The 14919-nt window shown below is 46.7% G+C and overlaps 2 protein-coding genes across 2 annotated transcripts in view; both read left to right on the top strand.

The window, feature by feature from the left end:
• The window catches only part of PPP1R16B (protein phosphatase 1 regulatory subunit 16B), a 103082-nt gene extending 95545 nt beyond the window's left edge, over positions 1–7537 (top strand). Inside the window, exon 11 of the mRNA XM_073309746.1 lies at positions 62–7537. Within this exon, the coding sequence (XP_073165847.1) occupies positions 62–583 (522 nt within the window). The 3' untranslated portion in view covers positions 584–7537. The remainder of the gene's footprint in view (positions 1–61) is intronic.
• Positions 7538–10730: 3193 nt separating this feature from the next.
• Positions 10731–14919, top strand: part of LOC140897300 (protein FAM83D-like) — a 15692-nt gene continuing 11503 nt past the window's right edge. Inside the window, exon 1 of the mRNA XM_073309747.1 lies at positions 10731–11326. Within this exon, the coding sequence (XP_073165848.1) occupies positions 10865–11326 (462 nt within the window). The 5' untranslated portion in view covers positions 10731–10864. The remainder of the gene's footprint in view (positions 11327–14919) is intronic.

Raw genomic sequence — 14919 nt, 5'->3', positions numbered from 1 at the left:
GCTGTGGAAGGGATGGCTTGTACACTGGGAGCTGCTTCTCTTTAATGTTTTCTCATTACAGAATTCAGAGCTGGAGAAGTCTATGCTCCTTCCTGAGTTAGCAACCAAAAGCACACAGAGTGACCCTCAGTCCTCCCTCCAGAATGGACTCAGGACACCGGCCAGTAGTTACCAGTACTCGGTTTCCAACGGGGACATCTGGAAAATGCACACAGCTCCAGACTGTAATACAAGTCAAGCGCTGCCCTACAGCAGCCCCGGTGTCCCCGACTCTCAGCAAATCTGGTGTGGCTACAAGGATCGCAGTCATCAAACACTTTCTGAACTGAAGCGGCAGCGGGCTGCAGCTAAGCTGCTTAACCACCCCTTCCTCAGCACCCACTTTGGCACCAGCGTGAGTGGGGTAGTTGAGAATGGGGGCGAGGCCAAGGAGCACCTGATTGATTCCAGGACTTCTCCCTACAGCTCCAATGGGACATCGGTTTATTACACAGCATCCAGTGGCGATCCCCCTCTCTTGAAATTCAAAGCTCCCATGGATGAAATGGAGGAGAAAGTGCACGGGTGCTGCAGGATTTCCTAGTGTCATCCATATCTCGCCTCAGAGGAGACTAAAAGTGGGTGACCAGGTTAGCTTTATTATTGTGGATGGGCTGTTTCCATCTCCACATGGGGAGAACTCAGTTTAGTTACATAGGACCTGATGGTGCCAGCCTCATTCATCTTGAATAGTACCTTACCCGGCCAGTAACCCCACTGCAATCAAATGAGTAAGGCTGGCAGAGTGAGGCCCATAGTGGAGAAATGAAGTACAAGTCCTCACGTGCAGTAAAAAAAAGCTATCCCACTCTGCCTCACGGCAGTGTTATGAAAGGGACAGTGGGGGGCTCTCCACTCTAAATCATGAAGGGTCTTTGAAAGACAAAACCATCTGAATTAGAGTCCTCCCTTTCTGAGCCTCCTGCTGGGAGCCACCCAGCTTCTGAAATGCGACACACTGGGCCTGCCTCTCACTCGTGGATGTGATAGGTGTATCCCTCAAGAATGTGTGGTCAGACCCCTGCCTTTGTGCAAACAGCCCAGGAGTTGCAAGTGCAGACTTTGAAACTTCGGTGTATTTCGTTTGCTTACACAAAGGTGAAGCTGGGCACATCCCCAGTGCGTGTACTTCGGGAAGTTGTGTGATGCCTGCATTGTGGCAGCCGACTGTCAAAAGCTGCAAACCAGTTTGTGGGCTACTGTAATTGAAAGCAGGGGCTGTGCAGCGCCATTGGGTTTGAAGCAGAACTCCTGATGGAAATCCAGTAGAATAAACTCCGGCAATAAAATGCTGACTGACAGGGTCAGTAATGGGATAAGAACAAATTACTTGTATTACTAAGACCCTTAGATTAGTGAAATCCATTCATTTTTAACAATCTCGCCTTCCCTGTTGGTGCTGCTTTTTACTCTCTATGCTTCACTCAGCTTAAAAACTAGAATGGTCTCTGTTGCTTTCTGTCTCTGCTGCACTAGCAGAGTGCTATTGTATTTGGGTTGCCAGAACCGCAGGGCTCTGTTTAAATTAGGAAGGAAGGGGAAAGAAATACCTGCTTCCAGTAAAAATGGCATGGAAATATTTCCAGCCTCACTAGGTTTTAACACTCTTGTGTGTGAACCTGTGTTCTTGGGGCTAAGCTGCTCGAGCATCTAAATGTGTCAATGCTAAATCGTTGCTTTTGGTTGTTGAGCATCACAGTAGGATGGAAATTTTTTTACATTTTTTCCCAGCATTCCAGTGTTTTTCCAGACCCTATGCTGGGGTCACCAGCAGCAGTACGGTAGCTGCCAGCAAAAGGCTCAGAAATAGCTATCTTGTATGAGAGAGAAAGTGGCTTCTTCACTGAGCAAAAGCCAGCATGCAGCAATGAAGTTTGGAGTGGTCTAGTGAAGTGCTGTTGGATAGGAAGCCGGCAGCATGTGTTAACTGTGTGCCAGGCTGCATTTGAGGAATCTGTGGCTTGGTGTAACAAGGGGTGTGCGATTGGCAGGCCACTTTCTGCAATTGCCCTTCAGGGAGCAAAACCCTCACCTGAATGGTAGGAGCAAGGAGACAGCACCTATCAGCAGAGCATCAGCTCTAGGGAATTGGACACGACAGTCCAGAATAAACAGGCAAAATCTTCACAAAATATTTTAAGTTGCATCTACAATATATTTGTCTGCACAAAGGGGCCATTGCACACAGTCTGCATCTGTGAATGTTTGTCTTATAGGTGCAGCGTAGGCCCCAAACTTGAAAAACGCAGGATTGTTTGGGTTCCTGTTGCCACCGTGAGCCATCACTGGGTAGAATCCTGCTTACAGCACTGTATCTGTGCTCCAGCTAAGCATCTGCCATAGACCATGGAACTTCCATGCATCTTCCTCTCTTTTCAGCTGCTATTTGAGAGCAATACTGTATTCCCTTCTGGTAAGGGACTTTAAATGTACTTTTCTCTTCTCTGACTCCTCCCCACCTATCCTTTCAACCGTGTATGGCTTGGAAAACAGGAGACACTGGCCTAAAGATGAGGCAGCATGTTAGTGAAGCCATCCCACAACTAGAAACATTGTTCCATCTCTACAAGGGAGATTAGCAGTGTGTTAGTGAGACATGTGTGGTGTTACAATGAACAGGGGCTTTTTGACAGTGGTGGGATCCAGAGTTGCACTATCCTTATATCAGGGAAAGGAAGCAAGAGGGAGCTCCACTAGGTACAAGCAGCATATCAAGTTGTCTGGAGGGCTTACACACTCCTTGCTTTGTTTACTTCAGAGTTGAATTTGATGTCGCACTTTTTTGCATGGAGCCTGTGTCTGCAGTGCCATATCCAGTGGCATAGGGATTTGGGCCCATCTCGCCCTCTGCTGGAGAAGGCAGGACATTGCACATTATAGTATCTGCACCCCCCAGGCAGGGGAGATGGGCATCTGTTACCACAAGGAAGGTGCCAGGGTGTATTGGCAGGTGTTGGAGCTTCCTCTCAGGCTGACGCTTTAGTCTTTTGGACTCTGACAGTCCACTTATCCTTCCTTCCCATTTTCTCCCTAAATGAAGAGAATTTTGGCATAGGGGATAGAAAGTCAGGTCAGATTTCAGAAGGTCTGTTACAGCGAAGGCATCTTTTCCTAATGTATTTAATAACATACCCAGTCACTCCTCCCCATTATCCCAGGGATCCTGCCTGACACTCCTGCCCCATTTTCAAGGGGCTGACCTGCTATTCCTGTTCCATTTCCTGATGCCCTGCCTGCCTTGGCACTCCACTGATGCATTGTTTGAACTTGTATGATAACCTTAGAGGGTGTTTGTTTGTTTTTTATTGGGCCATCAGGGAGCTTAGCTCCTATTCTCCCAACTTAAAGGAGTTGAGCAGATAATTGAAGAGTCCTGTGCAGCTAACTCTGTTGGAGGGTGTATGTAGGTCTGGTGGTGTCATATGGTTACCCAGAGTTCCAGGGAATGGAACACATCAAGTTTTCTGAGACAGTCTTAGCAACTTTAGCCTCGATATCATGGAATGAAGATGTTCCCCTTTTACTAGGGAATGTCCTTTTCCCATTACCCCCACAGGAATGAGAATCGCTGGAGCAGAATTATCCTGGTGCTGCTGCACATCAGTTGCAGCCGATGCTAAGCTTTGAACAGCTGTGAGCTGTATTCCCAGTGATAGATGATATCAGGTCATGGCCTGTTCCTTCTCACTCACACCAGCCATAAATCAGAAGTGACTCCAATGAAGTCCGATTACACTGGTGAAAGTGAGAGGAGTATTGGGCTTTACATCTCATTCCAGCCAATAGAAAGCAGACACTTGAATGCGATGGAATTATATAGTTTGGGGCTTGCTTTCGTTGACAGTGGTTAGTTACTACACTAAAGCAGTGTGAATCCAGCGTAATGTAGACAAATAGCTCTGATGCATCAATATGACATCTCTGATTAACATAATCTCCAGGATTTCATTATTCCAGCTAACGTTGTGATGTCTAACTAAGCAACAATGGCTTTACTATTGGGGATGTGGAAGAGATGCTACATGCTCTAGGTTGCACAAATATTCCCTTAATTGGACTGCTGTAACATTGCAACCATAAAATTGGCCTTAGAGCTGCTTAATGTGGCTGTTATGGCTCTGGGGCTGTAAATATAACCTTGGTGATAACTTGTAATTTATCTCCAATTTATCTCAGAATGGAGAAGAGCCAGAAACTAGTGAATGCTCCAGGAGCTGCACTAGGGCAGTGATGAGCTTTACCTACCATTGGTGCATGTAGGGATTTGGGAATGGGATAGTCAGTCTAGGGTCCTTTCCATGGCTACTTAAGGATGTGAATCAATTTGACAGCTTGGGATAAGTTTTCAAACAAGGGCATAAGTGACTTGTTGGCTGGAATGCCCAGAGGGCCATGGGACACCAGCAGGGATACATCGGCAGGGATACATGGGCAGGGCGTAGACAACTTCAACATGTGTGTGAAGTGATGATAGTAAGCACCGAATGGATATCTCAGAGCACAAAATGGGGACTTAATCCACTGGCAGGTATTTATTTGGTAGATGCAAATGCAGGTTTTCACAGGTAGGATAGGTGCACAGGCAGTTCTGTAGATATATTGCAAGTGCCCTCCTTTAAGAATATAGTCCTTATTCATTTTTAAAAAGCACTATAGCTACAATCCTGTAATATCTAGCACTTGGGGGCCATTCCGGTAGGATGCTTTGATTATTTTGTGGCGTACAATAGCTGACACTCAGCTACTTTGTTGGAGATTTTAGTGCCACTAAAAAGTTGAGAATAGAAACCATCTCAGGATTTGCATGTCTAGCACTTAGGTTAGTAGAAATTTTTTCTTCTCTTTTAGCGTTCTGTTCTTGGCCCAACCATTCAAACTCTGTTCCCCCTAAAGCCTACACAGCTGTCTAGCCTGCCTCTTTGGTACAATCCTCTCCTTCATGCATGTTCCCTGTAGGCAAGGGCAGCCTGGCTCTGTTAAAATCTGAGTATCAGTGGGGAAGCCGGTCAGACTCTAGCTTTCTTAGACATGAGCCCAGGGTGTAAATTTCAGATCCACCTTTCCCCAAGCTTTTGAGGAGGTTGATCCAGCTATCATCCAGTTATTAGTTACCACACCCTGAGAGTTGTGTATGGGCACAACCTTACTGCATGCAAGCCTTCATGATATACTGGGGCCCTAGGGTTGCTAGCAAGCTAATGAAGAGTTGGAGGGAGCTCCAACTGCCATGCTAAAGGACCTTCTTCAGATGCATAATAGTGCCTAGGAGCAGTCTCTGCCAGCTCTTGATCCAGCCAAGCAATATGCATAGCAATAGGCTATTAATTGTTAGAGATGGGCTTGAACTATAAAGTTAGGTTCTCATTTCAGACCTAGATCCAAACTTTCCCCTTCAAGATGTTGAAATTTCTTGTCCCATTTGAGCTCTTAGAGCAAGGCCTCAGTATGGAGCTGGATCTGAATTTCTTCCACAGTTTTGAGCCTAGTGTTCTAGCTTGGGCTCTGATGAGATGTTACACAGGGCAGAGCCTCCCCTGTGTTAGGGAAGAAAGGGGATGATGGTCACAGAGAGAGTTCCGGTAAATAGCAATAATGAGACAGGGCAATACCCAATGGGTATGATGAATTCTGTTAATGCAAAGTGGCTTTTCGCTGATAAGTTTGTAGGTAGATGTGAGCATTTATAATCCCCTAAATTGCATTGAGCCTCATTCTTAGCACACTTCACCTTGATGTTGGGCATCTGTTCTCGCAGCCTTCTGTGTTGAAACACTATCGGTCATATACTGAAATAGGAATAGTCCACTTGGGGAAGCCCTAGAACTATTCTTTAAAAGATCTCAGTGGCTTAATTGGGGTCAGCCTGCCTCGAGGTGTTCTCCCTGTCTATGGGTATATCTATGTATTACCAAGCTAGCTAAAAATAGCTAAGTGCACGTGGCTACTAGAATGCGGCTACTCTGTACAGCTGGCTTCAACTGTTTTGACAAAATGGCTTTTCAAAGGAAAATCTTCTTTTTTTCAAATGTTCACTTCCTATGAAATTTTTCAATTTGAATTGCAGAGTTTTGTTTTGCTTCTTTTGTTCTCCCATCTCTCTTCTCTGCTTTTCGAGTGAGAGGAGAGGGAATCTTCCCTCCCACCCAAAATTGTATTTGAATTGAAATAAAACAGATTTTCAGCAGTCCTGTGATACCTGGAATAAAAGCATAATGAGTTCTAGTTGTGTTAGTTTGGGGCTATGGTTGAAGTTATACTCAGGCCTGGCATACACCTGAGTTTCAGCTCTGGCTCCTGTCCACTGGCCATGACTTGATTCCAACATCAAGTCTGGTGCCAGCATTAAAATCTTTATTCTTTCTCTAGCTTTGATGTCCTGGTGCAAGCATTATGAGCACTACATGTTCTTCCTAAAGTATTATCTTACTAGTAACTGGCTGATTTATAAATGAAAACTTGTGTAAGGTGAAAACTCCAGGTTAGCTTTGTTCTTCTCGGGTCATAAGGGTACACAATGAGATGCAAGTCCTTGTGTATTTTAACAGATGGTGTTGGCACATCACATTCTGTCCACAAAAAATGTTTCATTGTTGTACAGTAAGTGCCCAAACACAATGGCAGTATTACAAGCTGTAGTCCATTACTACACGACACTGTAATTTTTCTAAGGCTGTAAAGTGGGGTTTGGAGTTACTGAGCAGTTTCCAGGCCTGATCCTGCTGTCTTCATGCAGGTAAAGCTGCCAGTGTATAGTTGCCTACACAGGAAGAGTATGCTTGGATTCTTTACGGGTGCATCTGCTACTGCAAACTTACAGCTTGTAATTCTCCACTGTTGCAGTTCTATTGGTGGTAGCAATGGTGGAAGGTCTAGAAAGAAGAGTCAGGCATTTAAGTTATCTGGTGTTCAGTCCCATGCCTGAGCCCAGTCTATACTCCAGCCTCCACCTGAGCCAGTGGAGAACAGGTTTTCAAAAGCCAGTGTGGATACACCCTTAGTTGAGCCTTATCTGACTTCTCAGCATCTAGACTGCAATTTTGTCGTTTTTTCCAGGAGAAGGAAGCAGTAAACCAACTTCAGTGGCATTTGTAGGCCTGGTACAGCTAGGTTCGGCTGCTGCATATCCAGGACATATCAAAAGGATGCCCAGCCGTCTGCAATAATTCATGACTCCATTGAGCTGTAGTAAATGATGTACAAATAAAACTTGACAAAATGTATTTTATGTGAAAAAATAATGTAAGAGAACTGTATATTGTATTAGCAGCTTTGTGTATAAAAATGGCATTTTGGCAATCAGAGTAATATATTTAAAACTTTTTAAAAAAGGATATTTGATATTGTATGGAATTAACTTCATATTGCTACTGTAAGTATGAAAAGATGGTTTCTTAACATGTTGAAGCAATGCATTAAATATCAAACTGTACGTAAATCTCATGCCAACAGGATATGTATGACAGTATTAGCATCTGACTTCTCAGTGTCTTTAATAGAATGATTGAATTTTTTAATTTAAAAAAATATATTAAATTTCTTTTGATAATATCAGGAACTGCAGATGGGGTCTTTATTTACTGGCTTAATATGTTTGAAATCTATGGCATCTGATTTTTAATATAACAATGTACCACCACTGCGTGGACTGTACCTAAATGTGTTTCCTCCTCTGATGCAGCCATGGGCTTTGCCAACATAATGTGTCTGGAAGAGCTAGGCAGGTGGATAAAATGCAGTGATCTTAAATCAACCGATGATCAACAGAAGTGTGAGGTCTTAGGATGATGGGAATTGACTAGTGTTCAAGCCCATGGCCTGGTGTCCTTAATTACCAGATTTAACATTGCATGGAGCTTTGAGCTCATGGTGGACTCCTCATTAATCCTGTACATGCAGGTTGCCACAGTAGCAAGGACTTCTTTCATACGTCCTCAAATACCCAGGAACCATCACCCTTTTCTTCCACAATTGAGGACTCAGCAGTTATGTTTGACTCAGTGCTTAATTTGTGCCAGGGCTGAGCCCCAGCACCTCTGGGTTTGGCAGGTCAGAGCCCAGGCACCTCTGAGCTTGCCACATCAGTTATAAAAGTAAAATATTCCTTAAGCCCCAGAACATAATTGCTTGAGCACCGGCACCTCTTTCATAACAAATTAAGCACTGCTGCAGCTCTCTCTACTGGGGCCTGAGGGTAACCATCACAGGTATAACAGGAGCAGTAAAAATCACAAACCCCTCCCCATCCCCCATAACAAACAGGCCAATGTGCAACTGTCATGCTGGTCCTTCATCAATTCCACTGTCTGTTTGCTTCAGGAGAGGGGCTATTATCTCTCTGCAAGTTTGGGAACAGACCCTTGCAGAGAGAGGAGGAAGAAAAGGAATTAAGCCTCTTAAGGCTTGTCTTAATAGGAAAGTTTTACTAGTTATACCAGTAGAACATTCTGTATGGACACTTTTTTCAGCTTGGCTTATATTGGAAGAAGAGCATGCACACAGTTACACCGGTATAACTTTCCTGTATAGATAAGCCCTGGAGTGAGGGAAGATGTGTATGTCATCCCTCCCTTGATCACAAATACCAGCAGATCCAGCCACCGTAAGGGCTACAGGAGTTTTCCACTGCCACTAAGGTCTTGTCTTCACTAGGAAAGTTAGCTTGACAGCTGAAAAATGCACCCATGTTAACTAATGTGTTTAAACTGTAGTGAAGACAAGGAATTGTAGGTTGAACCAGTGGTAACCTACCTGCAGGGAGGAAGGGTCACATGCCCCGCCCCAATCGCCGGGGGGGGGGGGGCATTGCTAAGGACTTCTGCCCTTGGTGCAGGGAGTTTGTTTATAAACAAAGAAGGGGTGATTAAGATTATTTAATTTAATGGGAAGCCTTTTATTAAGGATCCTTAGGTGATCTTGAAAGCATTCCCAGGCACTCCAGTTAAAAGACATGAAACAAAGGATAGGAATAAATGGCCCATTTTCAGAAGGAGAGAAGTAAATAGAGGTGTCCCCAGGGGTCTGTACTGGTCTGGGGTCAGTGCTCTTCATCATATTCATAAATGATCTGCAAAAAGGGGTAAATAGTGAGGTGGCAAAGTTTGCAGATGATACAAAATTACTCAAGGTAGTTAAGTCAAAAACAGACTGCAAAGAGTTACAAAGGGATCTCACAAAACTGGGTGACTTGGCAAGAAAACAGCAGATGAAATTCAGTGTTAAATGCAAAATAATGCACATGGCAAAATATAATCCCAACTATACATACAAAATGATGGTGCCTAAATTGCTACCCATCAAGAATGAGATTTTGGACTCATTTTCAGTATTCCAGAAGCACTGTTTCCAGAGGACTGCAAATGTAAGAATCCTTCTCACTATGCCTGTACCATCCTGAACTCATTCTCCAGCTTCAGAAGACTTAAAAATTATCTCCAGTCATCAATGGGGCAGACGCAACAGAATAATGTAGCTGTCCTTAACATGCAGGTCACCTCGGGGGGCATGTGCCCCCCCCTTTAGCTGGTGCCCCCCTTTGTATCCCTCCAACGTGTCCCTGTCAACAAGTACTCCTTTTCTTTTTGTCTTCACTATGGTTCTAACACAGGTGAAAAATACACCTCTTTTCCTTGTGAAGGCACAGCTTCAGGGCAGAAGCAGCTGTCTGCAGAGAAAGCGTTCGCATTTAGCAGAGTTGGAGCTGGCAGTGAAATAACAGAGACCCCTTAAATCTGTGCTACCTCTTCCCATCCCCCTGCAGAAAGGTAATGCCCTTTTCTCCCTACCATTTGCTGCCATTGAAACATTAATTTGCCTCCGTGTTTCATCAGACCTAAAGCTTCTAGCCCTTTTTTCTCTCAGGACTTTCCCCCCTACCTCTGCTAAATGCAACAGGCTCATAACAGGGGATGGGCAGCGGGGATTTTGGATGCTTTCGCTTCTTTGCCCGTACCCCTCTTTTCAAGTGGCATAGTACAACGGTATGTTCCTTGGTTTATAAAGACGTGCTCTGTCGCTTGTTAAACGCAGCCCACTAAATAAGGAGCTCATCATGAGTAGAACAGGTCTGACTCTGCAAAGAGTAATAAGTCCACATTTCCAGATTCACTTTTCACTTAGCCCTTGTCTAACAACCCTAGTAAAAAGCACAGAGAACTGGAAATGATCCAGTGACGAAAGAGCTGCAAAGTAAAGCCTGCAGCCAGCCTGGGAGGGGGAAAATGTTTCAGACTCCCCACACAGCCCAGCCCCTGGCACTGCTCAGGGGGTCGAGGCCAAAACCTGGCTGCCCCGTGCTGCTGCCCAAACTCAGGGCAGTCCGGCTCAGCGTGCCTCCCAGCAGCAGCCGCGGGGTGACCGGGCCAGTGCCGGCTTTACAATGGCTCCACGGAGCCGGGCCCTGAGACCCCCTTGGCTCCCCTCGGCCTGCCCGCCCCCTGCTTCTCTCAACCCCCTGGCTGGGCCCCAGTGCACCTCAGTCTCTGGGCAGTCTCTGCTTCCCTCGGAGGAGCAGGGAGCGTGCGGAGGCAGGCGCGGCGGCGGGGCTGGCTCGCCTAGCCTGCGGGGCACAGAAGCCGGCCGGAGCTGGCGGCGGGCCGAGCTCGCCCTAGCGCAGAAGGGGCGGGCTTGGCCAAACACATTCAAAAGCAGCCAGCCAACCACAGCGGGGGAAGGAGAGGCAGCGGCCTCCCCAATCCGTGGCGGCGGCGCGGCAGCTGGTTTGGATTCAAACTCTCTATAAAAGGCCCCCGTACGGCCTCAGCTCTGCCCCCTCTCGGATCAGCTCCCCGCTCCTCGGGCTGGTGGTTAGCAGCGGCCGCGGCTCCCCATGGCGAACCAGTCCCAGTGCCTGGAGGACGCGCCCGGCCGCTGGCCCCGCGGGGAGCCGAGCTCGCCCGAGCTCTACAGCGAGGCGCAGCGGCTGGCGCTGGAGGAGCTGGTGGCGGGCGGCCGCGCCGCTTTCCGCGCTTTCCTGCGCCGGGAGAAGGTGCCCGGCTTCCTCTCGGAGCCCGAGATCCAGGCCGTCCTCCAGGCGGCCGCGCCGCCGGCCGGGGCCGAGAACGGGGCGGCCGAGCCCTCGCTCAGCGCCTCGCTGGACTGCTCCTCGCTCACCTACTTCCCCGAGCAGTCGGACGTGGAGCCGCCCGTGCTGGAGCTGGGCTGGCCGGCCTTCTCCAGCGGCTCGTACCGCGGCCTCACCCGCGTGGAGGCGCTTTTCCAGCCCAGCTTCGGGGAGACCATCTACAGCTGCAAGGAGGCGGTGCGCAGGCAGATCCGCTCGGCCAGGGAGGTGAGTCCCCAGCCCGGCCATTGCGCCCCCTTCCTGCCCGCGCCGCCTCCTCCGGGAACCGCGTCCCTTGCCCTGGGAAACCCGCGGGATGCTGCGCTGCACAGCGCTCCTCTGTGCCTGGGGAACTGGGGGTGCTGCGGGTGTAGCATCACCACCTGGCTGGAAGTGGTTTCCATCACGTACAGGGGTGTAGAGCTCGGTCCGTACCCTCGCTATACAAACTGTTCCAGCAGCACCCCATGGAAGCTGGGCTGCAGGCTAGAATATAACCCGCCCTGCCGTTGTGTCCTTCAGTGTGAGCAACCTCTAGCCCCTTGCTCTAATGACTGGGTGAGTACTTAATCTGGCAAAAAGAAAAGGAGGACTTGTGGCACCTTAGAGACTAACAAATTTATCTGAGCATAAGTTTTCGTGAGCTACAGCTCACTTCATCGGATGTTGTAGCTCACGAAAGCTCATGCTCAAACAAATTTGTTAGTCTCTAAAGTGCCACAAGTCCTCCTTTTCTTTTTGCGAATACAGACTAACACGGCTGCTACTCTGAAACCTGTTTAATCTGGGAAGTTAGTGAGGGTGAGTTGTTGGTACGGAACGAATAAATCCCTGTGTTCATACTGTACACATTATTGCAATAACCTTTGTACAAAGAATGCCTTGCCAGAGGTATCCTTTGAAAACCTATACTTTTCTGGTGGTCAGTGTTATTCCTGGTACAGTGTGGCCACACATTCTATGTGAAGTTATAACATTTCTCTGTGTGGGGTTATTAACACAGGTTTGAAACCCCACTGCCCTATACAGGCAGAAAACAGGTCTGTCCTAAACAAAAGAGGGAATGTGTGCATGCTTTAATTTGCATTTAAGCTGAAAACTGAATAATCAAGCAGAGAAGAAAATCAAAGGACGCTTACATATGTGGAAAAAAAACAAGCAGGGTATATCCTTTCACATAGACTGTCTCTTTGGGTCTCTGCTGGAAATGTTTTTCAAGAGTGGGACTGAAACTATAAAAAAGGAGATAAAGGCCCCAAGACACCCCACCCCATACACAGACCTTGCCCATCACGTTGACTGCCCCTAAAGAGACAAAGGAAGCAGCTGTTAAACTCTGTGGGAGGAGTCCTGACCTGTGGATTGGTCCTTATGACTGCAGAAAGCATGTGGTGAGAACTTTGCTTTGAATCTAATATAGTTTGTTAGGCAGTGTTTTATCTTGTAACCATTTCTGACTCTTATGCCTTATTACTTGTACTTTGTAGTTAATAATAAACTCGTTTTGTTTTATCTAATCCAGTATGTTCAAGTTGAAGTGTCTGGGTACCTTCCTTTTGGGGTAGTAAATTGTGTGCTTATTATTAAGGCTATGATTGTGTCACGGAATCCGTGACTTCCAGAGACCTCTGTGACATTTTCTTCCTCGGGGCTGGAGCTGTCAGCTGGCAGGCCGCGTAGCTCTCAGCTGATGCTGGTGGCCGAGCCCCTGAGCAGCAGGGGGACCCTGCAGCTCCCAGCCCCCGCAGGTGGTGTGGTGGGGACCCTGCAGCTCCCACCTGCTGAGGATGGTGGGGGAACCTCCCCCACAACTCCAGGCAGCAAGGGAACCTCACAGCTGCCACTCCCTGTGGGTGGCCAGGGGTCCCCTGCTGTTGTCCAGTGGTGGCGGGGCCCCCCAGAGCTCCCAGTGCCTGTGGGTGTTGGACCCTCCTTCCTCCCCATTTCCTCAGGGATATTTTTAGTAAAAATTACAGGTCATGGCAATACACAAAAATCCATGGAAGACTTTGACCTGTCTGTGATTTTACTAAAATATTCCTGACAAAATCTGAGCCTTGCCTATTATTCTCTTAAAGGAATAACGGACTTAACCTATTTGTGCTGTCCAGGAGAGGGCTTGGCAGTACAGGACATATATTCCTGAGGAGAAATGTGGGAGTGTGTTGGGATCACCCTGGAGTAATCTTTAAAGCTGGCAAGAGTCAAGGTGTGCTGGTTGTCTGTAGCGCATACAGACATAGCTGGGAGCGATTTACGTTCTGGAGGCTGTTTGAGAGCAGTCCAGGTTGGAGACTACAGCAGCAAGGCATTGTAACCTGAGGTGCCCTTTACAGGGCAGGGATAACACAGCTACTCATTGGCCTGGACTGTACCCTTGTATGTCACACCTGGGGCTAGTCAGACTCTTGGGCTGCGTCGCCCTTGCCAGTTCTAACTAATGCTCTCCAACATCGTGGTTTGAAAAGCATCCCTTAGTGTATTTCAGGGTATGTCTGTAAGAAGGGGGAATTTGGGGCAGTGGGAGGGGAAGGCAAGGCAGCACTGAAACAAACCATGACTGTAGGACGCTTTGATGTACAAGAAAGCAAAACAAACCCTCATAAGCCTCCGAATGCAGGCAAGGGATTCCCTGCAACTTTCATACTATGCTTCCAGCCTGTGCTGCTTGTAAGGAGCAAGGCTGGATTGAGGTGTCTGAGTCAGGGACTTGATCATCACTAAGATGTCCTCTGAGCTGGTTATAACATGTTGTGTAGCTGGGACCACTACTGCCCCAGTGACTGGGCTAAAACCTTGGACTGTCTGATAAGCTGCATGGATATGGACCTGTTGATGTTGACTTCTCCAGTTGATGCGGATTACAGCAGGAGAACATCTTTAGCACTGTAATGGCCTTCGCTATGCAAAATGGAACAGCTTTTCTGCTATGAGGAGAAGGAAACTTCACATGAGACCGTGTATCTAATGTATGCCCAGCCCTTGTCATTGCTGCACTTATTCTTGCAATGCTAACCAGCAATATGGTTAATTATACCTGTTTAAAACTGGCACTAATATGATATAAAGGTTGAGGAAACAATGCACTTAGAAGTCAGAAATTGTAGAGTGAAGGTTGAATGGCCCCTTGTGCATATGCCTTACTTTGCATGTAGTGTCTGTCACTTTCAATTTGTAACTTGTCAAATATCACACTTTCTATAGAAACTGGAAGCTGTTACATAACCGTGCATACAAGCTGTACTACTGTATAAAACAGACTACGCATCTAACATGCTATCCTAGCCAGAATATTGGGATGTGTGTCTGCACTGATATGACACAATGTGAGCTTTAATCTCTTCAAAACAAATGTCAAATTATAAAGTCAAAAGATTAGGAGAAATAAGAACATATTTTTAGTGTTAGGGTCATAATGATTTAACCACTTCTTGATTCGCAATAGTTTCTGTATTGCGGAAACGGTAAAGTAATTTAAAAAACACTAAACCTATTACACAATATATTATGAATGTACTGGTCTCTCTCTGCCTTACTATCTCCTATCAAAAACATCATGCACAAACTTGTCCAGTCTTAAACAGCTTAGAAATTTTTTTAAGGATCTGTTTGGATCTGGGCCACAACCATTAATTCTTTCCCTTCTAGCAATGTTACACAGTTACATAAATATTAAACTCCATCCTCCCTTTATGCTGCTTGCCAAGACATTCCAAATCTTTTCATCCAACCGTTCCACTGCTCATGAGCTGAAGTTTGTCTTGGCCAAACCAAATGGACCCTTAATTGCTCCCATATCAAGTTCCTAACCAATTTGTCTT

Source organism: Lepidochelys kempii, chromosome 13, assembly GCF_965140265.1.
Source record: "Lepidochelys kempii isolate rLepKem1 chromosome 13, rLepKem1.hap2, whole genome shotgun sequence".
In the NCBI taxonomy this organism is placed as follows: domain Eukaryota; kingdom Metazoa; phylum Chordata; order Testudines; family Cheloniidae; genus Lepidochelys; species Lepidochelys kempii.
The sequence above is the reverse complement of the archived record's forward strand: the minus strand, read 5'-3'. Positions and strand labels throughout refer to the sequence as shown.